Raw genomic sequence first — 24,883 nt, 5'->3', positions numbered from 1 at the left:
TCAGAGAATTTTCCATCAGTCAGGCAGGGGAACTTTCCATCAGTTAACCAACTGTATAGCAATAGTAAACTATTGCCAGACTTTCCATCCTGCAAAACCGTATGCTTCGGAGAAATAGGTCAAGTCAGGAGGGCACAGGGTCATGTTCACTCCTCAAGGTTATTCTCACTTCACTCTCCTCTCCTGGTCTGTTAGTTGTGCTAAGGCCTCCTTTTAGCTGCTTTTGGCAATAGCATAACAACTGGTATTCCAGCTGATGGCAGTGATTTAAGCGTGTTGCTGGGCTCTGGGCAATCAAAAATCTGCACCTAAACTTTCAGATTTTGGAAAGCGGGGGGTAAATTACATAGGAAAGATCCAGTTCTGTACTTATTTATTTTTAGTTATTGTACTGCTCCCTTTACATTGTGGCCTCCAGTCAGCATAAAGATATAGAGTTAAAATATAATCTAGTTACAAATTCTCTAATATTTACTCTGAGAATTCTTTGAAGCACATCCATATTTGTACTTTCATTTGCCATAAGTGTTTCTATAAAATGTTGTGAAGCACATTCTGTGTTCACTTTAGCTCTGGTCCCTAGCAGAAAATATTCCAATCATCTCTTCAGAATACACTGACAATTGTCTGGGAGACAAACTGCTCTCATTTAATCAGAAAGAGCTCATAGTGTGATGAGCAGTGCCTCATGAGTTACAAAAGGTCAAGTCACTATTTAAACAACTGCTGGGACTATTTCACTGTCAGCTGTGAAAGTGTTTAAACTGCCGTTCCCCCCCCCCCTTTTTTTTTCTCCTTCTTGCTTTTTGTATTTTCACTTTTATTCATTCAACTTTTAACACAAAGTTTAAAAAATTACAGCTACCCGATTGACCATCCACATACTTCATTATACATTTTGATCCATTGCTACTGAAATTGTGGAAATACGACCCCTGCTTGCTCTTACTGCAGCCAAAATATTATAGTTCCCCTAAACTACTGTAATGGTTAAATTCCTGACATACTGGAGGCTAATGTGTAGAATATGTTTAAAGGTTACATTATTGAATTATAGCTGCCTCATCTGTAGGTATAGTACTTCAAACAGAGTTTAAAGGGGTGTTTGGGTTTTTTAAGCTTCATACTGGTTCGTTTTCCATGTAGCTTCATGTATTTTTTTTTTTTCAGTGTCTTCTGCAATCCATCAGACTGTCTATTTGCAAATTTGTGCCTGGAGAAAGCTCCCATGTGGCAGGCGAGGATTGGGTAAATGCTACTTGTAACAGCGTTTTCTCCCATTGCAAACTCCAGGAGCTGAGATTTTCAGCTTTGAGGACAGTTTGTTTCATGCTGAGATTCATCGTTTTGGAGAAAGCAAAGGTCGTAGCTTCTATGGAGTTGCAATTCAATAGATCCTTTTTCTGGGGGTTGGAGGAGAGGGAATCCTTATTGGAATGCATATTGATAAAGGCTGAAGATTGTGTCTCCTTCGATAAGTAGATTTTTTGTTTGTTTTTGTTTTGTTTTGTTTTTTCCCCTCCCCACAATGACTATGTATTGCAGCAACTCACTGGCTTTTTACCAAATCAGGAGCTGCAGTATTTTTCTTCTGATGGAATAATTTCAGCCCACTTGAGCTAGCATGACAATCTTATGTGATTGTTATGAGTAGGCGTTTATATCCTTTTACATGCTAATGCTGCCACACCTGCTATTCCCCCTCATTTCCATTTTTTCCCTTCAATGTAAAACTAATTTCCCAGTGGAAGGGAAACCCTGAGATTCATGATCAATGCTGCATCATTGATTCATCAACAAAGAAGGGGATGGCTGAATGGGACACAGGTAGAGATTCAAGCAGGCTGCTTCTGACTAGCAAGAGAAGATAGCTGTTGAGCAGCGTATGTTGCCACTCCATGTGCCGTATCAGCTACTTGTTTTTATCTTTCAGTAGGCTGCTACTACTGCAGCACTAAAGGAATGTGCCCTATTGTTAAAAATCCTGACTGCTTTACACCAATGATTTGCCACTGCAAAGTTGCATGCACCAACAACACTTTATCGTTGATGTTTGGATGCAAGGTAGGACACGGTTAATGTATTTAAATGCATGCTGTAACTCCTTTGATTCTCTGTGCTATTTTATTTAATGCCTGAATAGGGATCTAGGTAAGATTCAAAGCAAATTGGAATATATTCGCTATATGGTAGGGCTTACAGTTCTGATACATTTCAGATGTTATAGGAAATCCAGAGTAAGAAAAGGTTTCCTTTATTTCTATAATAGTACAAGGACAGATTCCAATAGGAGAAACAATTGGACTATAGAATTTGTTTTAGACTTCATTATATACTTGGCTAACAAAGGTAACTAAATCATAATCTCTCACTTGCCCAGATTCATTGCATTTGAAATGTATACCTGTTATTCTGAAACCCTGAACTAAGTAGAAATGTATATACTATTTTCATTGATATCGGTGATGGTGCTCCTAATGAGACTAGAAATGATGAAGTATGCAGCTCTGCACTTCTGTATAATAAACAAAGTAAGCCCATAAAACCTTTAAAAGTCTGCAGAAGGTGACAAATGCATATTTTAAATAAATGTTTTTTTGGGGGGGCTGGACAATCAATTAAATTTAAGAGAGAAAGTCGGTCAAAAGGTGGCGTAGTAATCCAGAGAAGTTCATTTTTGGCTCTATAAAGGAATCCCACCTCTAATTTTGCAAAGAAGATGTTGGGTTGGGTTTTTAATTTTTTCCTGAAAGAAAATTCTGATTTTAAATTTTTCTTGTACCCATTTTTGCTCATTATTCTTTTACTAAAATAATTTAATAGAGATGTCTTGTTAACACAAGACATATTAGCTTTGGAAAAAATAAGTTTCGTTCTTGGATCATTGGAGCATCCACCATGAGATTGTAGGAGGTGCAGAATTTTTTGCCAGTTCCTATGCACAGCTGTCTGTATTAATAATCACGTAAATAATTTTAAAGCTGTTCTGTTTGTTAAAAAGTACAGTGATCAAATAACTACTTGGTGCTACTAAAAAGAGTTAAGATCACAGTTCAAGGATGATTACACTTGCATGGATTTTTCAATTCTCATAAATAGCTGTGTCCATTGAAATATGCCAGCGCAACAAACCTCAAACCTCATTTAGAGTAGCAACACAACATTACTTTGGAGTTACCATGAAATACCAAAAAATATCCTGAAATACTAGGTAGTAACTCCATAGAATACTGTCATAATACAGACGAGCTAGTATTTCTAAATGTAAACTAAAGGTTAATGATAGCTAGATTACCTAAAGATTAAGAATACTGTATGAAGCATAGTATAGTTTTTTAAAACTTAATAATAACCATTTACCAGTGTTGGTGTGTCTACCTTTCTACCTCCATACATGTTTTCTAGGTACTTAAGGTGTTGCCCATGGGAAAACCATGATCACCCTGTTCTTATTCCAGACAAAACTGAAAAGATACAAAGGTGCTCTAATTTTAATTGCTGTGTCATGAGGCCACTAATGATGTGAACAGTGTTGACAGTTTAACAATTTATAAGCCTCTTCAAATTTCTTCATAAAAGCAATTAATGTTTCTTTTTCATTTTAACTTCAAAACTGATTGTGAGTGTTAAATTATAATTTAATAAAGGTGAATTATTAGTCAGGGGAAATTAAATGCAAGCCACCAATCTAATAAGGTAGGCCAATGGCCTAGGGACCAGCATCCAATTTGTATTCCAGCCCGTAAGCATGATTTTCAAAGGATGTTCTCTGAGGCACTTAAGCTCTTTCATGATTTTCAGATTCTGTTACAAAGCAGGAGAATAAAATTAATTTTATTTGTTTAGAGCTGCAGGCTTGTTACGTTAGTCACAGTGTGGTGTTTTTACTTTAAGAAATCACATTATGAATGAAATAACTTGGGGGGAGGGAGAGAGAGAAGAGGATGGTGATGCTGAAGAATGATGATGAAGAATTATGCTAAAGAACCTAAGTGTAATGACTTGTGTTGAACTCACCCTAGACAAGTCAAATTTGTACTTACTTGACACTGTTACCAGACGGTGTGTAGTACAGTGGTAGACATACAGATATTTCACATTATCACTGGCTCCACTTTCTGTATCACTGCGAAGACCCCGTAAAATCCCCTATGTATGAAAGCAGACCACTTTGCTGCTCTCTGGGCATATTGTACCGTTTTAATGGTGGCTCATATTTAATATTTGGAATGTTTGGATTATTTCACAAGCGTCAGCTATTCCTGGGTCACTATATTTAAAATAAGTTTCTGCCTATCTCACTGAGCTGTCTGATAAGGATAGGAACATAGTAATCAGATGAAAGAACTCTTATTGGATCATAAGGTCAGTTTCTGTACAAATATCGGGTATAGTCCCTGAGAGAGGACATACCATGTCAATGCTTAAGAGCATGGTTAGAAGTTTGTTGTATTTTGCTCAAGTGTATGGTCTGCATTCTCTCCTAGATCTAATTGGATCAGGACTAGAAGAGCAGGGGGACTAAAGGGAAAGCCCACAGCCCGTACGCCCTGCCCCAGCTGGGAGCCCCCTCCCACACTCCGAATCCCTCAGCCCCACCCCTGAGCCCCCTTCCTCACTCCAACCCCTCATCATTGGCCCCAGCTGGAGTCCTCACCCTCTCCCTTGGGTAAGGACTCGCCTTCCTCTTTTTGCCCCAAAGCTGCTCCTCCCCCTCCTTTTGTTCTCCAGCCCACCTCTAGGCATAGGCTATTTTTCTTTTTCAAGTAGCTTTGCTTTGGGCTCATGGTTTAAAGACTCCTAGTCCTTTATATTTAAGGGTATGGATTGTTGCCATTCCCATCTGGATCTGTTTTTTTTTTTGGAAAAGAGTTCACTTATACTACATAAATTTGGAGTAGCTCCAGAAGAGTCTAGCATTAGTGATGTAAAAGATGATCTCTTCCAGGAACACCCGATGAATCAATTTACAACAAAAGGTAAAATCCCAGACTCGAGTTGTGTATGTGTGGTGAAAAAAAATGGTTTTCCATTATCTCACCATCATAAAAATAAGTCAGTACTCCACTATATACTGTTCTTTCAAAAAGGAATTCAAAGTTCAGACAAATATCTCCATGTTGTAAAATAAACAGGTCAGATAACAAATCAGAGTATAGCAAATATATATTGAATAGAGACAAAGAAAAATCTCCTCTCTGAAAGACTGTGAAAGTTTTTAAAACTGGAATGTTCCTAACACTTTTTATTTATAGCTTTGTGCCCTAATGTAAGCAGGGGCATGGTCTCACTATATTGTGGGGAACTTTCCTGGCTTATACACTACCCCGGTGGAATTAGCTAGCGAAAGGATCTGAGTCCTCACTCCCACTTCCTTTACCCAGAGACCTGCCTGACTTCGGACTCCGCTTCTACTCTTATGTGGCAGAGTCCTCGCAATCCCAACAAGGCTGGGCCCAGGATCCCTGGGGAGCTCAACCCCAAGGAGGTTAGGGTGTCCCAACTGCAGGGTACTCTCTCGGTTCTGGACGCTTTCCTGACCCACTGATCATTGCATCTAGGTCAACAAATATAATTTCTTAAACAGCAATCAGTTTTTAAAACATGAGAAAGGTTAAAGGAAAACACACAACCCTACTCTGTGGCATGGGGACATCATCACAAACAGCTGTCTCTGGAATGTAAGGGAAGTTCACAGTCTGTTTCTCACATGTGTCAGGCCTCCCTCCTGGGCCCTGGCTGCGCTGCAGGCATGCTGCCAGCTGGACACTTGCGCTGGTGGTGGACACATGTCTTCAGGCTCTGGGTGGAAGGGCCCTTCTTCCCAGCATTGCCCTCTACGCCCGTTGGGGTTACGATCCCCCTCCAAGTCTGGCCTGCAAGGTCCCTTCACTGATGGGATCTCCCTGCGCTGTGACCTCTGCCCAGGCCCCCCATCACAACTCCCCAGCTGTAGGGTTGCCAACTTTCTGATTGCATAAAACTGAACACCCTTGCCCTGCCTCTTCTCTGAGGCCCCGTCCCCCAGCTCACTCCATTCCCCACTCTCTCCATCACTCACTCTCCCCCACCCTCGCTCGCTCATTTTTGCTGGGCTGGGTTTGGGATGTGGGAGGGGGTATGGTCTCTGGGCTGGGGGTGCAGGCTCTGGGCGGCACTTACCCCAGGTGCCTCCCAGAAGCAGCAACATGTCTCTCCAGCTCCTGGACAATGGGAGCCGTGGAGCTGACATTTGGGATAGTGCCTGCACGCGGGCAGGGGCAGTGCGCAGAGCCCCCCTGGCTGCCCCTGCACCTAGGAGCCTCAGGGACATGAAGGCCGCTTCCAGGAGCCACACAGAGCTAGCCACTTTTAGCAGCCCAGTCAGCAGTGCTGACTGGAACCACCAGGGTCCCTTTTCAACCAGATGTTCCAGTCAAAAATCAGACACCTGGCACCCCTACCCAGCTGCTCACCACAGCTGGCTCTGGAGTGCCCCAGCTTCAGCTCCACTCTGCCCTGCTGCTGCTGCTTTGCCTCCAGCACAGCACCCTGAGCTGCCTCTCTGGTTCTGGTTGCTGCAGCTCTGCACCCAGCATTGATCTGCTCCCTGAGCTGCTTCTTTAGCCCCTCTGCCTGCTGCTGCTCTCTTCTTAGTTCAGCACCACTCTGGACCAAGCAGCCCCAGCTTATATGGAGGATGGGACCCCTGGCCTCTTGACTCCCTCATTAGCTGGCCCGCCCTGTCAATCAGGCTAACCTGGAGCATTGGCCTCTCCCCATTGCCCCTGAGGACTGTCTCAGGGTCCTGATTTCCCGTCGACCCTTCCCCTTTCTTTTGGTACTGGGAGCTAGCCAACCAACCCCCCAGTAAGCACTTTAGTAAGGGGCTAACAGTCCCCTTACACTAAGTTAGAACCAAAGTCTTGAGGTGGGTAAGAAAGGAAATTTTGGGTCTGCACCATCATAACCCATTTCTTGCTACCCCCAACACAGTGATGTTACAGTTTGCTGATTCCTAACAGGACGAGCCATGGGGAGTTTTCTGGAGAAAGGATGGGGTGGGGTGTGGCTGCTGGTACCTTTTTGAGAACACATGCGCAATGGCCTACCTATACCATATGTTGCATGGATATTCCTGAGAATGGAATAATCTGTGTGGCATGCTGGACAGCTTTAATTCTGAGCCTGTTTTCATGGAAATTGGTACATGGCCTGTTTTTGGCCAGTCTTACAGACTCTTACTTTCAAAATGAAGAAGGGTTCAAAGTAATGTAACTTGAAAGGCAGCACAGCTTCTGTGTGTCTTAAGTACTTATATTGTCCCCTGGAGTGCAGTGTCTGAGTGCACCTCAGTCTTCAGTTTATTTATCCTCAGAATGCTTCTGTGAAGTAGGAAAGTCATTGTATGGACAGGGAACTGAAGCACAGAGAGACTGTACCGATTTTTAAAGGTATTTAGGTGCTAAAACAAGCATACAGGTACCTAAAGGGATTTTCAAAAATGGCTAAGTACCTCACTCCCATGGTCTCTCACATACAATCTGATGGAGCAGGGGACTGAATCTCATTGATTCATAGACTTTAAGGTCAGAAAGGACCATCATGATTATCTAGTCGCACCTCCTGCACATTGCAGGCCACAGAAGCTCACCACCCACTCCTATGACCCTAATCTCTGGAGAGTTACTGAAGTCCTCAAATCATGGTTTAAAGACTTCAAGTTACAGAGAATTCACCATTTGCACTAGTTTAAACCATGCCCCATGTTTCAGAGGAAGGCAAATAACCCGCAGGGTCTCTGCCAGTCTTTCTCAGGGGAAAATTCTTTCCCGACTCCAAATATGGTGATCAGTTAGACCCTGAGCGTGTGACCAAGACCCACCAGCCAGACACCAAGGAAAGAATTCTATGTAGTATCTCAGAGCCCTCCCCATCTAGTGTCCCATCCCTAGTTGTTGGAGATATTTGCTGCTAGCTGTCACAGATTAGCTACATGCCATAAGTAGGCAATCTTGTCATACCATCCCCTCCATAAACTTACCTGTGCCTCTCAAGTCCTAGGGTAGCACCCTAATCACAGGATCCTAATTCCCCTACAGTTCAAATGATGTTTATCACAGAAGAGTAGATGGCTTAGGCCTCAATTCAGCAAAGCACTGAAGCATATGCCTAAATCTCATTGAAGTCAATGGGACTTAAGCACATGCTTAATTGTAAATATAGGCTGCAGTACTTTGCTGAACTGGGTCTTTAATAAGTAGTTAATGTGGATGTACTGTTACCTCAGGCCTCTTAACATCTGTTAATTTTGTTCTTATGTGGAATGCCAGAAATTATTTCTGTTTGAGATACTTCTTATATTGTCATTTCAGTTACATCCCTTAACTCTTATGTACAGGTGATGTTTTGCTTGTTCACTTTTTCCTGTGTAACTTTTTAGAAAATGTATTGGAAATTCCAGCAAAAGATGCACATGGGCCTCTTATTAGCTGAGTTTGGTGGGAATTCTGAGGAATCATGCTTTCCTTTTTATTTAGGGCAAGTTTGTGTCTGGCCATAGCACAGTTGTGGATGGCAGAAAGCTCTCCCCGCTCCTCCCTTGCCCATGCAAATTTATTACCTACAGCTCTCTGGGAGAGCAGTTGAGTCCAGTCATAGATTGTGAATTTCTTTTTTCACTACTGCTCATCTAAGCAGAAATATCCAGCTAATCTCAAACTCTCTCACTCTTCCAAAGGTGCAAAAGCCCCAACTCTCTTCAACTGCCTGATGGGACATTTGGCCAGTTTCTGTGCAAAGATTTACATATGTCCCTAGACTAAAGCACATGAATAGTCAAATCTAACTCAAATGAGGCCTTTGATTTCCCACAACATTGTGCACTCAAAATCCTCTTCCTGATCAGGAGGTTGGTAGCAACCCCCCACACCACTAATATATTTAAATACCTTTTTAGATAGTACCTAAAAATAAAACTTGTGTAATAACACAGGGCTGATGAATCTGTAAATCCCAAGTTGCAAGCTTCTCTTGGTAGAAGCCATTTTCTTTAATGTTAGCACCTCAAGAGTGTTATAATAATGGGTAATAAAAGTAAACCTTAAATAACTGAATAAAGGTTTGATTTGTGGAATCTCATGGGACTATTCAAGGTGGCTTATGAGTTCTTACTCGTAAACATATTTCAATTCTGATTTTTGGATTGCGACTGGAAATGGGGTGGTGTGAGAATAGATATTCATGATCACACCTGTTTCTGTGGTCCACTATTGGAGACTGATAGATCGTATTAGGTTCCAGAATGCTCTGAGGGAGTTTACTGCCTAGACTATCAGAGTGAGTCCAGTGGAACATAATTGTTATGCATAGTGGATAATACACAGAGTGGTACCTGAATGCTTCCACATATCTACTTTGTTAGGTCAGCATGGTTTTAAAAAATTGCTCAGCAACAGATGTAGTTGCAGGGGAGAAAGCTGGGTTGCCCGTGGCAGGAGACTGAGTATGATCAGCTGTGTCACAGGGGATTTGTACATTCTTATGCAGTAGCAATGCTGAAGGCAAAGAGTTTTCTCTCTACTGTAGAATCCATGAAAGCTAACTCATAAACCCAAATAGTCTCAGCTGGCTATACCTCTTGCTATGAGGTATTGTTGAATTTTCTTAGATAAGGGCAATTGGATACAGACTGAGGTATTAACTTACAGAAATGTAAAAAGGGATGCCTATTCCCTCACATAACTTAAAAATATATCCTAAGTGCAGTGGTACAATTTAAGGTAGATAAAATGAGCCAGGCAGTGTAAACACTGGATTTCCTCCCACTTTCAAATGCCTGCAGGGAAAAGATGACCTGTATGGTGCACTCCGAAAGTCAACAGGCTCAGGCTCTCTGACTGGGTGGGGAGTGAATTCCAAAGTCAAGGGGCCCACATGGAAACAACCTGCCAGCAGCCCTCTTGTCATATCTATAGGGCTCCAGCTTGAGTGCCTCTGTTGATCTCAACCATAGTAGTGCGATATAAGCAGAGACAATTGTTCAGCTCCTAAGCCATGAATGGCTTAAAGAGCAAACACAACACCTCATTCTTCACTGAGAAACCCACATGAAGCCAATGTGGATCATGGTGCACTGGTTTAATATGGTTGTGGGAAGACAAAGTGGGCAGATGTGTTTTTTGTGCTTGCTTCAGTTTCTACACTGTTTTAAGATGTAACACCATGTAGACTACTTTGCAATATCTAATCTTGAGGTGAGAAAAGCATGGCTGATGGTTGTAAGTTCTGCATCCAACAGCTGCAACCTCCTGGCTGTGCATAAATGGTAAAAAGCTGACCTGACTTGTCATTGCTGCTAGCTGCTCTTCTTGTAACAATCCCACCAGTCCCCCCAGAGCATGAACCTGACCAGTAAATGGTAGAAAAGGTCCCTTAACCAAAGGGACAGATATAATTCATGCCATAGCTTCTGGTTGCTTTCCTCAGCCATCTAACATTCAGTCTTGTCTGGATTGAGCTAAACGAGCTGGCTCTCAACCATGACCCAGTCATCAAGTAAAATCATTGACTATTTTGGCTGGGTCAGGTGAAATGGAGGTATCAAACTGTAATCCGCATACTGAAAATACTGCCGCCCATCTCTTCTCACTATCCTGGGTACATGTAAACAAGAGGGATGACCAGATAGAACCCTGTAGAATGCCACATCAGAGTGCCCTCGAGGGGAGCAGTGTCCAATCACTACCTTCTTGAGAACGTTCACAAAGGAAGGAATAGCCACTCTAAAGCATGCCCGTATACCCCTGCTGTGACCCACAGGCAAGTCAACATGACCTCATGAATAATGGTGACATTTGGCCACTTGCGGGGAGAAAAGGAATATTGAACTGGGAAGAAAGAATTGCACCATAGTACCCTATGCCAAAGTAGTACCATCAACGTCACCTGTAGGGTAACTTGTGATTCTGAACGCTTGGAGTTGGCAATCTTGCCTTCTGCAAAATAATTCAAGCTTTTATCACCCCCCATGCTTAGTTACTTAACATTACTTTTGAAGGCAACCTGGCACTTCTAGATAGTGCTGAATGGCACCTCTGGAGTGGCGTGGGCCCCTGAGAACACACATCTGTGCATGAGTCTCTGCTTCTGGCTGTAACTCATTGCGTTGGTGATTACTTGGAGGTGTGGGGAAAATTCAGAACGGTTTGGAAAGTGGCTTCATGAGGGGCCATCTCTCACCATATGTTCCATCATAGCAGACACAATAGCCTGTGAGGTTCATGAGGATGATTCTTAGGTTTGAACATGCTGTAGCCAGCAGCATTTTCAGCTAAAAATGTCTTTTTGCTTTTAGAAGTGACTCTTTGGCAGCCACTTGGTAGGGAACTTCAGAGCACAATGAGCCCCATTGGTTTTGTTCTTAAATCTCCCTAACTAAATACCTAGCTGCCACTGCAGTAGGCACTATAGAAATTTTGACTGAAATGTCAAAGATGTCATAGGCTAAGAAGCTTGCATCTTCCTTTAAAAATTAATACTGTAGAGCTAGTAGAATTTCTAGTTACTACTAATTGATGAGAGTGAGACAAACTTCTCCAGTGGGAAGATTATTCCATAATTGTCTCCTTTGGGACTTCTTGCACCTTCCTTTGAAGATAGCAGGTGCTGGCCACTGTCAGAAACAGGAGACTGCAGTGGCTGGACCACAGATCTGATCCAGCGTATATATTTGTTTGTTCCTCCCATCATAGCCAGCACACTTATTGGCAGTCTCAGCAATGGAATCTGATTCTCCCTAACCCCATAAAAATGCTAAGCACCCACATATTCTGTTGGGTCAGTGGGAGCGGAGTACTCAGTGTACAGCACCTCTTAAATATAAATTTTCTAACGGATGCACAAGTAGTTGTCAGGCAACTGCTCTTCTGTGTTTCTCTTGGGATGCAGAATGTTAGTGACTTGCTGTGATCTCTCACAGAGACGTATTTGTTCTTATTTCCCTTAATTTTAAAATAATTCAGAAAATCATGGTGTTTAGACAGACCTTTCACAAATGCAAAGATTCCATTAAGAGGTAGAAGTGGATTAATGTGTGGGTTTGTATGAGAAATGCTGTAGCATTCAAACTAAATCTATTGCGGTTCAGCAGAGAGTTTTGTTTCCTTTCGCACCCATTATGTTAATACTGTGGAGGATTTACACCTGTATCTTTCACTTACAGGAGGGGAGAGATGATCTTGTGGTTAAGGCACTTGACTGGGACTTGAGAAATCCTGGATTTTATGTCCCACTCTGTCACAGGATTCCTGTGTGACTTTAGGAAAGTTGACTGTCCTACCTGCTTCTAGCTAGCAATGGATGTAGCAAGGCCAAACTGCTGTTCTCACGCTACTTTCAGCCAAAGCAGAAACAAGAAGGGTCAGAAATCTAAAGGCAGTTTTGTTTTCACAAAATCACCAACCCAGTTCAGAGGAACCATCAACATTTGAATAGTTCAGTTAATGATACGGGGAATGTGACACTGCTGTGTGCAGAGACCACTGTCTATCATCCTGACCACAGTTGTCTTATTGTTTACTTGTACTTTCCTGTCTGTCTCATGTCTTACGCTTAGTTCCTGCCCCAGGGAGATTACAATCTATCTTTGTTTTATATTTGTATAGCACCTAGCACAAAGGGGTCCTGGTCCATGACTAGGATTCCTAGGTGCTGTGATAGTGCAAATAATAATTTAAGACTACTGAGATGCAGTAACTTTGTGAACATTGTCTGTGACCTGGTTAGTAGATGGTGTTACTGTACCTTGGGTAATAAAACTTCCCTGTATGAATATATTGATTGGGGTTGTGGGAAGAACAAGCCGGAAAGCAACAAAATAGTTTAGGTGGGAAACCTGCTTAGGCAAAGATGGTGTCAAGGTTCCTTCCCCACTCTGAACGCTAGGGTACAGATGTGGGGACCTGCATGAAAAACCTCCTAAGCTTATCTTTACCAGCTTAGGTCAAAACTTCCCCAAGGTACAAAATATTCCACCCTTTGTCCTTGGATTGGCCGCTACCACCACCAAACAAATACTGGTTACTGGGGAAGAGCTGTTTGGAAACGTCTTTCCCCCCTAAATACTTCCCAAAACCTTGCACCCCACTTCCTGGACAAGGTTTGGTAAAAAGCCTCACCAATTTGCATAGGTGACCACAGACCCAAACCCTTGGATCTGAGAACAATGAAAAAGCATTCAGTTTTCTTACAAGAAGACTTTTAATAGAAATAGAAGTAAATAGAAGTAAAGGAATCACCTCTGTAAAATCAGGATGGTAGGTACCTTACAGGGTAATCAGATTCAAAACATAGAGAATCCCTCTAGGCAAAACCTTAAGTTACGAAAAAGACACACAGACAGAAATAGTCATTCTATTCAGCACAATTCTTTTCTCAGCCATTTAAAGAAATCATAATCAAATGCATACCTAGCTAGATTACTTACTAAAAGTTCTAAGACTCCATTCCTGGTCTATCCCCGGCAGAAAACCAGCATATAGACAGACACACAGACCCTTTGTTTCTCTCCCTCCTCCCAGCTTTTGAAAGTATCTTGTCTCCTCATTGATCATTTTGGTCAGATGCCAGCGAGGTTACCTTTAGCTTCTTAACCCTTTACAGGTGAGAGGAGCTTTCCCCTGGCCAGGAGGGATTTCAAAGGGGTTTACCCTTCCCTTTATATTTATGACAGATGGTAATTTGCTGAAAGTTTTAGTCTTAGAAGTGTATTTTTATTTTTGTTTGCTTGCAACACTTTGTCTTTATTCCTTAATCCTATGTCCTCTTGTTAAATAAACTTGTTTTACTTTCACTATAAACTAGTTAAACACTTAGATTGAAATAAGTGTGCTTTGTCAAACCCCAATTAGATTAATGAGCTGCAGTATATTGCCTCTTTAAAGGAGCAACACGCTGTGAATGTTCCAGGAGAGGGCTGGGAGATGAGTCTGGAGAATTTGGTAGTTGGTGCTCACTGTCTGTTACCTGCAATGCAACATTTGGACTGGCAGAGTCCTGAAGAGTTTGCTGACAAGGCAGAAAAGCTGGTGTGTCACACAGCTTAGTAATAGCAAAACTCTCACTGAGGCTGAAGAGTAACACAGTAACTCACACTTCTGGGAACCCCAGCAGATTGTCACTATGCAGATGGTTTGGGGGAAATTCAGAACTAGAAGGGTGTTGGGGTCACCCTGCAAAAAGTAGCTAAAACTGGTGGAAGCCAGGTTGTGACCTACAAGCTTGTATGTGGCTGTTGGTGTTCATGCTGTGAGTCACAGCAGCATAGCATTGAAGGCACCCAAAACTGCAGGGATGGTGGTGAGACAATCCCTCACTGGTCTGGGATAAACCCTAAAACATCAGTTACTATACACCTCAAATGGGAATTTGCATGTTTTCTTGCTGTTGTCTCAGATCTTTAATTCTGCTTGAATAGTTTTTTTTTTTAAACTTATACAATATCTTGATGTAATGCAATTATTGGAAGTACTATTTGATATTACTAAATATATTAAGATTACACCATATGTAGGTACAAGTATGACATGAAAATTACATCATAAGATTTTATAATTCATATATATTTAAATGACAATGTCAGCAAAACAGAAAATTTTCATGGGATAAGGTTCTTCTGAAGCTACAAAAGTAGTTTTTATACTCCCCAAAATAGTATTCACAATACTTATTTTATGGTAGAGGATATTTTAAAAAATGTCTTTTTATTATATCAATTTCCTTTTGTAGATTTAAGTATTAGATAAAATATTGGTGCAGCACCAAAGTATAGTTAACATATTCATTATGGGCTCTATTTTGCAAAAAGAGACTTACAAGTATAGGCCCTTACTTCTGTTGATTCTAGTGGCTCTCTTTATGCAGAAAGAGTCTTGCTTGCGGATCTCTTTGGAAAATTGCAGCCTATGATGGGGAGAGAGAATGGTCTTGTGGTTAAAGCATTGGACTAGATTGCAAGAGGGTGCTTTTCCTGTCTGTACCTTAGATCTCTTGTGTGACCTTGAGCAAGCCATTTAATTTCTCTGTGATAGTGTGTCTGCACCACACAGGATTGGAAGGGGTCAAAGTGGCTGGGTAGGCCTATTAACTCCACTAGCTGTACCTGGAAGAAGAGCCAGGGAACAGGGAATTGATTGCAAGCACGTTCAGCTGGGCAGGAAAATGCAGGGCCTATAAAGCCAGGGAGCAGGCAACAGAGAGTCAGCAGTCACTCCCTGGAAAGAGTAAACAGGGTTTGGAGCTGTTACACCCAGAGAAGGGTGGGTTAGAAGAGTAGGAAGCAGTCTAGGGAAGAAGCAATGAGGGCTGGGAAAAGAGAGCCCACAACTGCTGGTTTGGGAGACCCTGGACTGAAACCTGGCATAGAGGGCAGGCAGGCTACCTGAAGTAGAGGGCTGGTTTCCCTACTAGCAAACGAAGGAGTACCCCCTGAGGCAGTTAATGGGAAGACTGCTAGCATTGCTGAAGGAAAGACTTTTTGATATACCCCAGAAGGTGGTGATGCTGAGTGACCTGACTGGACTGCTGAGTAATGAAGAGGAATCTGTGGTTCCTGGAGTGAGTTCTGTTCCTGGCTCTTGTGTCCTTGAGCAAATTCTGCCTTGCTTACCATCTCTATCTGGGAAATTAGGTTGTTAATACTTACCTCACGGGGTGTTGTAAGGATTAATAGTTATTGCTTGTACAGCACTTTGACTGAGAAGAGCAATGTAAGTACAAAATGGTGCTGGTTTTAATTTTTAAAAACAAAATACAAACCTCGACTAGGATGGGAGGAGTACATTGCAGTGGGGATTAGGGTGGGAAATGTCAAGCTCTAGGCATCTCTCCCCTAACCTCCCTCCAAATAGTGTGTATATAATACAGATATAACTTGAAAGCTCTTGTTCTGGGGCTCTTTAAAAGCCCTTACTTCTAGGCCTGAACCCTTGCATGCCAATCTTTGCCCACAGCTAATTGTCATGGTTGAATTATAAACCCCTGGAAAAAGAGTTTGAAGTGAAAATGCCTTGATGGGCTTTTATCTGCACCAGGGCAAGTAGTGCTACTATGTCCGAGTATATTGTACGCCCTGGCTGAAGGGGAGAACTACACTCCAGAACTCTGCTGCTTGGCCTCTTTTTATTTATTTATTTTTATTTTGAAGTTTGCTTAAAAATAACTCAGTGACACGTCAGACAGGCAGTTGACGCACATGAACATCCACCTGTCGCAAGGAGCTAAACCAATAATTACATTGCGCAACTTCTGACTGGATCAGGGGCCTGCTCATTAGAGGGAACCTTCAGTCCACTGCAGAGTGCCACTTGAACTGCACATTAAGCTCCAGATCCTGCAATTTACAATAGGTAGGTGGACTGCTCCACCCGTGTGGAGCCCCATTGAAGCCACTGGTCTGTCCAAGCATAGTAAACTGCAGGACTGGTATCTCAGGGCTCTGCAGCATGGGACACTTTGCCTTATGAGTATATTGTTCACCACCGAGAAACAAAACCGCTACCCTTGTCCATCTTTACACTATTCCCTCTGCACTGCTTGTTGTTCCCAGTTTCCTTCTCATGGCTGAAGTTGGATTGTAAGCTTAGCATGGTCTTGGTCATTGGCAAAATAATTTATTTATAACATGGTACTAATATCTCCCATGTACAGTAGTTTGGGATAATAATTAACTGGGGAATTACTCTGACACAACTTGAACAGTTTTATTTTTATGAAATATAGATTCCATTCCTGAGCAACATAGGGCTTCTCTATACAGAGAACTAGTGTGTGGCAAGCTCTAGCATGTACGCACTAAGTCACCACTTGGACCTTGCTACCGTGCATTAAAAATTGCGTAGCGTGCTTTGTCATACTGCTGTTTGAAACGTGTAAGAGCGTTTGCAAGATAATATTGATGTATTTAATATCCAACAATACACTCAGCAAAACAAACTTTAAAAAGTGATGTCCCTGGCCTGACGAACTTTCAATCTAAAATAGAAGAATGAGTAGTCTAGAGAAAAGGCATGGACGTTAAAAGTTCTAGGTGGCATTCCCAGGTCTGCCACTAATCCATTATGAGAACTTGGGAAAGTCCCATTGGGTGAAATCCTGGCCATGCTGAAGTTAATGGGAGTTTTGCTAATGAATTCCAGGGACCCAGGATTTCACCTTCATGCATTTGATTCTCAATCTATCAAATGGAGTTAAAGGCTCTACATAATTCTGCTAATCTTCCTCCCAGTGCTCCCTCTACTCGGCTCATGTGCTCTGCCTAACTACTCCCTTCATTTTCCTTCTCACACCAATCTTTATGCCTTCTTCCATGCTACTGCTTCCCATTTCAGACTCACTCTTAGTCCCTGGGTGAAGCAGAATGTGGGTGGGAGACCCACATGAAACTCCCCGCTTGACCTGTATGGTGGCAATATTCACATTTTTATCATTATGATAATTAGTGATTCGAGGCCCTGTAGAAGTTAAAACTAGTAGTATTACAAAGAGTGCACCTGATATTGCTTGGCTCAGTGTTGCCCTGTTACTTACATGAGGAAAATCATGGCGTAATTTTAAACAGAAAAGTTGGTAAGGGGGAAGTCAATAGAAGTGTTGGTTTAACATGATATTTGGGAACATCAGACAAGTTTGTGAGACCAGGTAAGTGAGGTACTCTCTCTTATTGGACCAACTTAGCTTTTGAGCTGCACAAAGCTCTTCAGGTCTGGAAAAGGTACTGAAAGTGTCAACTAAATACAAAGTGGAACACATTGTTTAACGTAAGCAGTTGACACACACTGTGAGTGACCATTCCAAGTGAAGTGGCCCATTTATTTATTTAGTGTTTGCATATTTGCCAAGCAATAGCTTTCTCAGTGGCCAAGTAGAGCTAGCAGAGCCCATCGCTGAATTTGGTTAGTGAGCACTCCTTCACAATGTGTATCGTTGTTTGATCTGCACTGCTGCAGCAATTTGGATTATCTTGAAGGCCCCAGCAGTGCTGGTTGGCTGCACAAAGAACCTTGCCCAGTCCAGAATCTGTTAAGGACAACTCTGCGTAGGCCAAAAAAGTGGGTTAGATTTTTAGTGTCTAGCAAAGTTATGAATTTAAGCTTCCAGGCTTACTTTTTGAAGGTGTTGTACAGGTTTGAGGATGAGCACTGAGGTCAGAAGGTTCCTTTGTGAAGTGTTCGCCCACAGGTGATATGGCATTTTTGTCTCTTTAGCATTTTTCTGTATAAGTACTTTCACGAGTGTAGTGATCGTCTGGTTTCACCCACGTAGGCATTTAATGCACTAGATGAGGCATACCACATATTGATAGGCATGTGTAGCACCTATGGATCTTGAAAGGTCTGAAATTTCTTTCTGGATAAAGATTGAGAAGGCAAATATTACCTTGGATGGTGTATGATTGAACAATAACACAAACAAACACAAACAGCCAGCATGGATTCACCAAGGGAAGGTCATGCCTGACTAATCTAATCGCCTTTTATGATGAGATTACTGGTTCTGTGGATGAAGGGAAAGCAGTGGATGTATTGTTTCTAGACTTTAGCAAAGCTTTTGACACGGTCTCCCACAGTATTCTTGTCAGCAAGTTAAGGAAGTATGGGCTGGATGAATGCACTATAAGGTGGGTAGAAAGCTGGCTAGATTGTCGGGTTCAACGGGTAGTGATCAATGGCTCCATGTCTAGTTGGAAGCCGGTATCAAGTGGAGTGCCCCAAGGGTCGGTCCTGGGGCCGGTTTTGTTCAATATCTTCATAAATGATCTGGAGGATGGTGTAGATTGCACTCTCAGCAAATTTGCGGATGATACTAAACTGGGAGGAGTGGTAGATACGCTGGAGGGGAGGGATAGGATACAGAAGGACCTAGACAAATTGGAGGATTGGGCCAAAAGAAATCTGATGAGGTTCAATAAGGATAAGTGCAGGGTCCTGCACTTAGGACGGAAGAATCCAATGCACCGCTACAGACTAGGGGTCGAATGGCTAGGCAGCAGTTCTGCGGAAAAGGACCTAGGGGTGACAGTGGATGAGAAGCTGGATATGAGTCAGCAGTGTGCCCTTGTTGCCAAGAAGGCCAATGGCATTTTGGGATGTATAAGTAGGGGCATAGCGAGCAGATCGAGGGACGTGATCGTTCCCCTCTATTCGACACTGGTGAGGCCTCATCTGGAGTACTGTGTCCAGTTTTGGGCCCCACACTACAAGGAGGATGTGGATAAATTGGAGAGAGTCCAGCAAAGGGCAACAAAAATGATTAGGGGTCTGGAACACATGACTTCTGAGGAGAGGCTGAGGGAACTGGGATTGTTTAGTCTGCAGAAGAGAAGAATGAGGGGGGATTTGATAGCTGCTTTCAACTACCTGAAAGGGGGTTCCAAAGAGGATGGCTCTAGATTGTTCTCAATGGTAGCAGATGACAGAACGAGGAGTAATGGTTTCAAGTTGCAGTGGGGGAGGTTTAGATTGGATATTAGGAAAAACTTTTTCACTAAGAGGGTGGTGAAACACTGGAATGCGTTACCTAGGGAGGTGGTAGAATCTCCTTCCTTAGAGGTTTTTAAGGTCAGGCTTGACAAAGCCCTGGCTGGGATGATTTAACTGGGAATTGGTCCTGCTTCGAGCAGGGGGTTGGACTAGATGACCTTCTGGGGTCCCTTCCAACCCTGATATTCTATGATTCTAAACTTGTTTTCTAGCCCTTCTATAACAAATTAGTCTTGCCTGATAGTTTTGGGTTTTTTTGTTTGTTCTAAGAAGATCTAGAACTTGACTTAATTGATATTCCCTGAAATGAAAACAAACAGAGAGCTGAGGACTGGGAGGAGAGACTGCGTTTCATTGTCCTTAATCCTGTGAAACTTCCATTGATTTCTGTGGGAGTCTTGCTGGATTAAAGGACTGGAAAAACAGCACAGAACTTGCCAAGGAGAGAGTTAAATGATGAGGAATGACTGATGAAGAATAGTTCTCTTGTAGTCAAAAAGATCAGAGTTTGTTATCAAATTAAATCAGAAAACTTTGTTTGGGTTTCATTAACTGAAAATCAGGCATCTCTCTTTTTAAATGCCTTTTTGTTACTTACAGAATGGATATACTTTCCATGTCTCTTAATGTATATCTTCTCAAGTACTAGAATTTCAGACGTCGCAAACAATGTAGATCTAATGGTGTTTAAAAGTTAGTAGGATGGTTAGAGGATTAAGGTAGTTCAGATGTCCATCACAATACTTACTGATTAGCTGGTGAGCGTAAAAAGATGGGGCGTAGTGTACTTTTCTACTTATTTTCAGTAAATAGTGGAAGTGCTGAGCACTGGAAGTTGGGATGAAGTCGAGAAACTGAACTCTAACTTTTTGTTACAATTTTCTTTCAAATGCCTTTCATTTGCCCTCTAGCTTGAGAAGGAGAAGAGAAAAGTTGTAGATTTCTATCAAATAGAAAAAGAATACTTACCTTCATATTGCTTATCAGTAAAAGGTTATTTTCTCCACCATCATCTTTTGCCTGGACAAGTAAATTTACAGCAGGTAGAAATGAGTAAGAGGAAAACATATGCCTATATTCGTCTTGCCGGCTATCCTGACTTAGTTGCTTCCTAGATGGAAGTGACCAGTCTTGCTTGGATGGTGAATAGTGTTTTTGCAGTTTGTTCTACTGACTGCAGCTGTTTTTATCATTGTTTTGGTTGCAGATAACTTCTTTGCCTTGTCTCCATAGCTGATGAAAATAGGAGTCTTGAGCAGCTTGCTACTTGGTTCACACTTGACTGCTTAATGACATGGTGATTTGGTATCTGTCCCCAACTTGCACATGTGCTTCTACGCTAAAGGGGTATTTAAAATGCAATCCCATGTAAAGGGTCTCACTTTAGTACCAAGAAATGATACTAACATGATAAATGCTAGTGACACAAGGTGTGGGGATTTCTTTGTTTTTTTTTTTCCCCCCGAAGACCATGGTGATTGCAGTATTTTTTTCTCTTGTTTGAATGTTTGTGTGTGTGTGTTTTGTTTTTTGTTTGAAGTATTGATGACTTTTACCAAATTTTGGGCAACACTGACTTGAGCTGTGACAGCACTTGAGATTGGAAAAGTGTAGGTGGGTTGTCTTGAAAGTGTAGGTGGGTTGTCTTGTCTGGCATGTACAAGGCAGAGGCTGAATCCCTTTGAGATAGGGAGGCAAAACTGGAATTGCTGACCTTCAGGTCCCAGCTGGGGTCTCCCCGTTTTCCTCTCTACTCTCACTTCAGTGCAAACAAACCCTGAGGAGGGAAGCTCTAGTAAGGACCTTTTTATCCACAAATCTTCATTTGGTGACAGTTTTAAATACAGACCACTAGGAAGCAGGACTTCATTTACCAAGAGAGACTTTGGTTATGCCAGAAACGAGATGTATATACTTGGTGTCAGTTCAAATTCCTCAAAATAGCTCACTTAAGTAGAAAAAAGGAGTCACATTCTTCCTTACAGGTCTGGGATCTAAACCTGGGGAAAGAGTGGAGGGGAAACTTAGCTTACCTTACATTGTGTGACTTTTTTCCCTTTTCCACCTGAGAAACTGTACATCTCTCTTTGTATCCCTTAAACTAGAAAGCTTGGAATGAAATCATAAGCGGAGGAGAAAGTAGAACAGGCTCTTTTTACTGAGGATTTGGTATGCCCTTTCTATACTAATTGGATCCTCTTCTGTAGAGAGCTGTGAATTTTGTTTAAATTCTGAAAAGTCAATGGTCTCCTATCTGCCTTCAGTGTCAGACAAAGAAGCCTGTCCCCATGTGCATGCACTCTATTTGTCAAGGACTCAATTGGATACTCAGGAACAATATAGCTGCTGATCGTGGTGTTCAACCTATTATTAGTAAAGTCTTATTTGTTTTGTTTTACCTTCAAAAATGATTTAAGCAATGATGTGTGACTCGTCCAATCTTTCCTATATAAAATTCCAGATTAACCATTTCCTCAAGGAGAGGTTAAAGCACTGGAATGGGGTTGGAGTTAGGAGACCTGTGTTCTGTTCTTTGCTCTGTCAGAGATTTTAGTTTTGGCTTTGACTGTGTGGCCTGGTACTAAATATACATGCAAAGTATCGTTTGTTTTAATGCAACTATCTGGTCCAGTTTTTAGTTTTTGTGACTGATGCTTGCCAACGATTGCTTTTTCTGAACTCATTAGAAAACTGATTAGCAGAATTACCAGGGTGCAGGGATGCAGCTTTTGACAACTGCATTAACCAGGGTATCTACTGGAAGAGCAAAATATTATTACAGCCCAGTCATTGACAGTAGTGGGAATAGAACAAATGTAGGTTTGCTCTAACAGTTCCAAAGAGCCCTTTTAAGATTTCTCTCTCTTCCGCCCTCCCCTCCCCATCCCACCCCCCCGCCCAGTTTGTAGCCTTCCTCTTCCCCACTACTAAAAATAAGAAGACTGATTATCACTTTAAGGGAAATATGCTAATAGGCATGATTTAATTACTGTATCTCAGTCTAAGCCTATACGCCCACAGCACCTCTTACATAACCCAAACAGTTGAGTTCTAATTATACAATTATAATTTAACATTTGTTAAATGGTGTCATTTTAGGGAGGGGTTCTTCTGTGCTGCACATTGGAACACTCGAAATGAAGTCCCCTACCAGCAGTGGCCTATCCGATAAGAGTTTAAAGGACGTCCGTTGCCTCAGAAAGCCCATGGTCTGTCAGCAATACTAATGCACACTATAATGCCCATCAGATAAAACTTAAAACTACCATGCTCAGCACTGTTGTTGCAGTTGGATCAATGATACATACAGTCCTCTCTTCCCCACTACCCCCCAAAGACTGTAAGTGGCATTTGTGAATGCAGAGTCCTTGACAAGGTCTGCATCTCTAGAGGAAATAAAGAACTTTTTCAAATGTGAAGGAAAGCTTGTTACCAATTTTTTTAAAGTGTATTTTGCACTAGAAAAAGGTGTTAGGTAGACAGCACTGGAAACAAAAGTCACCTTTACCTACTAAACTGGTAAACTGCATTGACTATGATGACGTTAAAGTATCCTTGCAAGGCCCATCAACCTTTGTGCATGAAAGGAGGCTATCCTCCATGCCCATTCAGTTATTAAAATCGATGGTATTTGTGGGTCCGCACTTCCGAAAATATTTATATTTAGATGCCTAAACCTGCTTTTAGGAGTCTAAGTGGAGGAACCCAGTCTTCGAAAAATTTGGCCTAACTTATTTTATTTGGGCTACACCATGAAGCCATCAAGTAGCATTTATTTAGGCACTATAATTCAGTTTAACACATTAATTTACTTTTAGCATATAATTAATTGTAACATTAGGTACGTGATATTTTAATTTTATGAAACGAGAAAACTTGGAGTTAAGGTTGCCCTGGCTGGATCTTGTGTGTGTATATGTGTGTATAATGGGATCTTTTTATTAACGTGATCATAGTCGGACTTTTGGACCTGATGTACTAAAATCAGACAATTAGTCCATCAGACCAGGAATTTTGTCTCCAGCAGTGGCCTCATATTGGCTGTTTCCCTAGCCCAGTAACAGCTATAGTATACTGCAGTGTGAGTTGTGAATTTCTGTCTGACTGGTGGTGTGTTAATCTTGAATTGTGAACTCTGAATACCCCATGATTTTTGTCATAGAATTGATCTAGCTACGCTTGTGCCACTGACACCCTGCAGTTATGAATTCCACAAGCTACCAATATGCTGACATATGGCAATCATTTTTCAAACAAGCCCAATTGTTTTCAAACACAGGCTATTATTTTGTGTTATATTAAATTACACCATATCCTATTGGTGCCAGCACTTAACGTGGCAGAGTTAATTTCACCCTGGACAGAGCTGAACAGTTAGTTGGGTTTTTAGTTTTGGGAGGGGATTGGATAACTATTGCACTTCTGCTGGGGATCACACCTCCTCATCTATTGTTGGGAGTGGACTACATCCATTCTGATTGAATGGGCCCTGTCAGCACTTGGCTCTCCACTTGTGAGGTAACTCCCTTCTCTTTATGTGTCATATTTGTCTGCATCTGTAATTTTCACTCCATGCATCTGAAGAAATGAGGTTTTTACCCACAAAAGCTTATGCTCAAATAAATCTTAGTCTTTAAGGTGCCACCGGACTCCTTGTTGTTTTTGTGCGATTCCAGTAGCTAAGCAGTAGGGCAAACTTGTCTGGAGTGAGTCCTTCCACAGTGCCTGAGGGACTTGCTGTTCCCAGCATGTGCTCCCCTTACTCCCCTGCCCAAAATACCCAGTGTGATGCTGAGAAACCAGGTGCCAGCTTGTGTCAAGATTTTTATGCCTCAACTGAGCACTGACAAAATCATTGATGGAAACCAGTCAGCTGTGTGTTAGTATGGTTAAGATGGGTATTGAATTTATATCAGTGTGTTTAGACTTTATGAAATACTTGTGAATTGCTACATGTACTAATACTATTTGTAATGTCTGTGTCCCATGCCATAAAACAGTGGTTCCCAAACTTGTTCCGCCACCTGTTCTGCCGGTTTGTTTACCTGCTGCGTCAGCAGGTTCGGCTGATGGGGGTTCGCTGCTCCAGGCCAATGGGAGCAGCTGGAAGCGGTGGCCAGTACGTCCCTCAGCCCATGCTGCTTCCAGCAGCTCCCATTGGCCTGGAGCAGCGAACCGCGACCACTGGGAGTCGCGATCGGCCGAATCTTCAGACGCGGCAGGTAAACAAACAGCCCTGGCCCACCAGCAATGGAACAAGTTTGGGAACCACTGCTATAAGATAATACTCAAGTGTTTTGCTATTTCATTCTGAAGTGTGTAACTCAACAAACAAGAAGAAAACTCTACCTAGTACAAAATCTAAA

General features: G+C 42.1%; 1 protein-coding gene across 14 annotated transcripts in view; it reads left to right on the top strand.

Moving 5' to 3' along the window:
- The window catches only part of DLG2 (discs large MAGUK scaffold protein 2), a 1,493,215-nt gene that overhangs the window by 556,450 nt on the left and 911,882 nt on the right, over window positions 1-24,883 (top strand). For 2 of the 14 annotated variants that reach the window (XM_073336250.1, XM_073336186.1), the window contains exon 1: window positions 1,963-2,064. The exons of the other annotated variants lie outside the window; for them this stretch is intronic. In XM_073336250.1, coding sequence (XP_073192351.1) covers window positions 1,963-2,064 — 102 coding nt within the window. Of the gene's footprint in view, window positions 1-1,962; window positions 2,065-24,883 lie in introns of those variants that run through there. 14 annotated transcript variants of the gene reach the window in all.

The sequence above is a fragment of the Lepidochelys kempii genome, chromosome 1 (assembly GCF_965140265.1).
Source record: "Lepidochelys kempii isolate rLepKem1 chromosome 1, rLepKem1.hap2, whole genome shotgun sequence".
NCBI classification, from domain to species: Eukaryota; Metazoa; Chordata; order Testudines; family Cheloniidae; genus Lepidochelys; species Lepidochelys kempii.
This window is presented reverse-complemented; position numbering and strand designations above follow the sequence as displayed.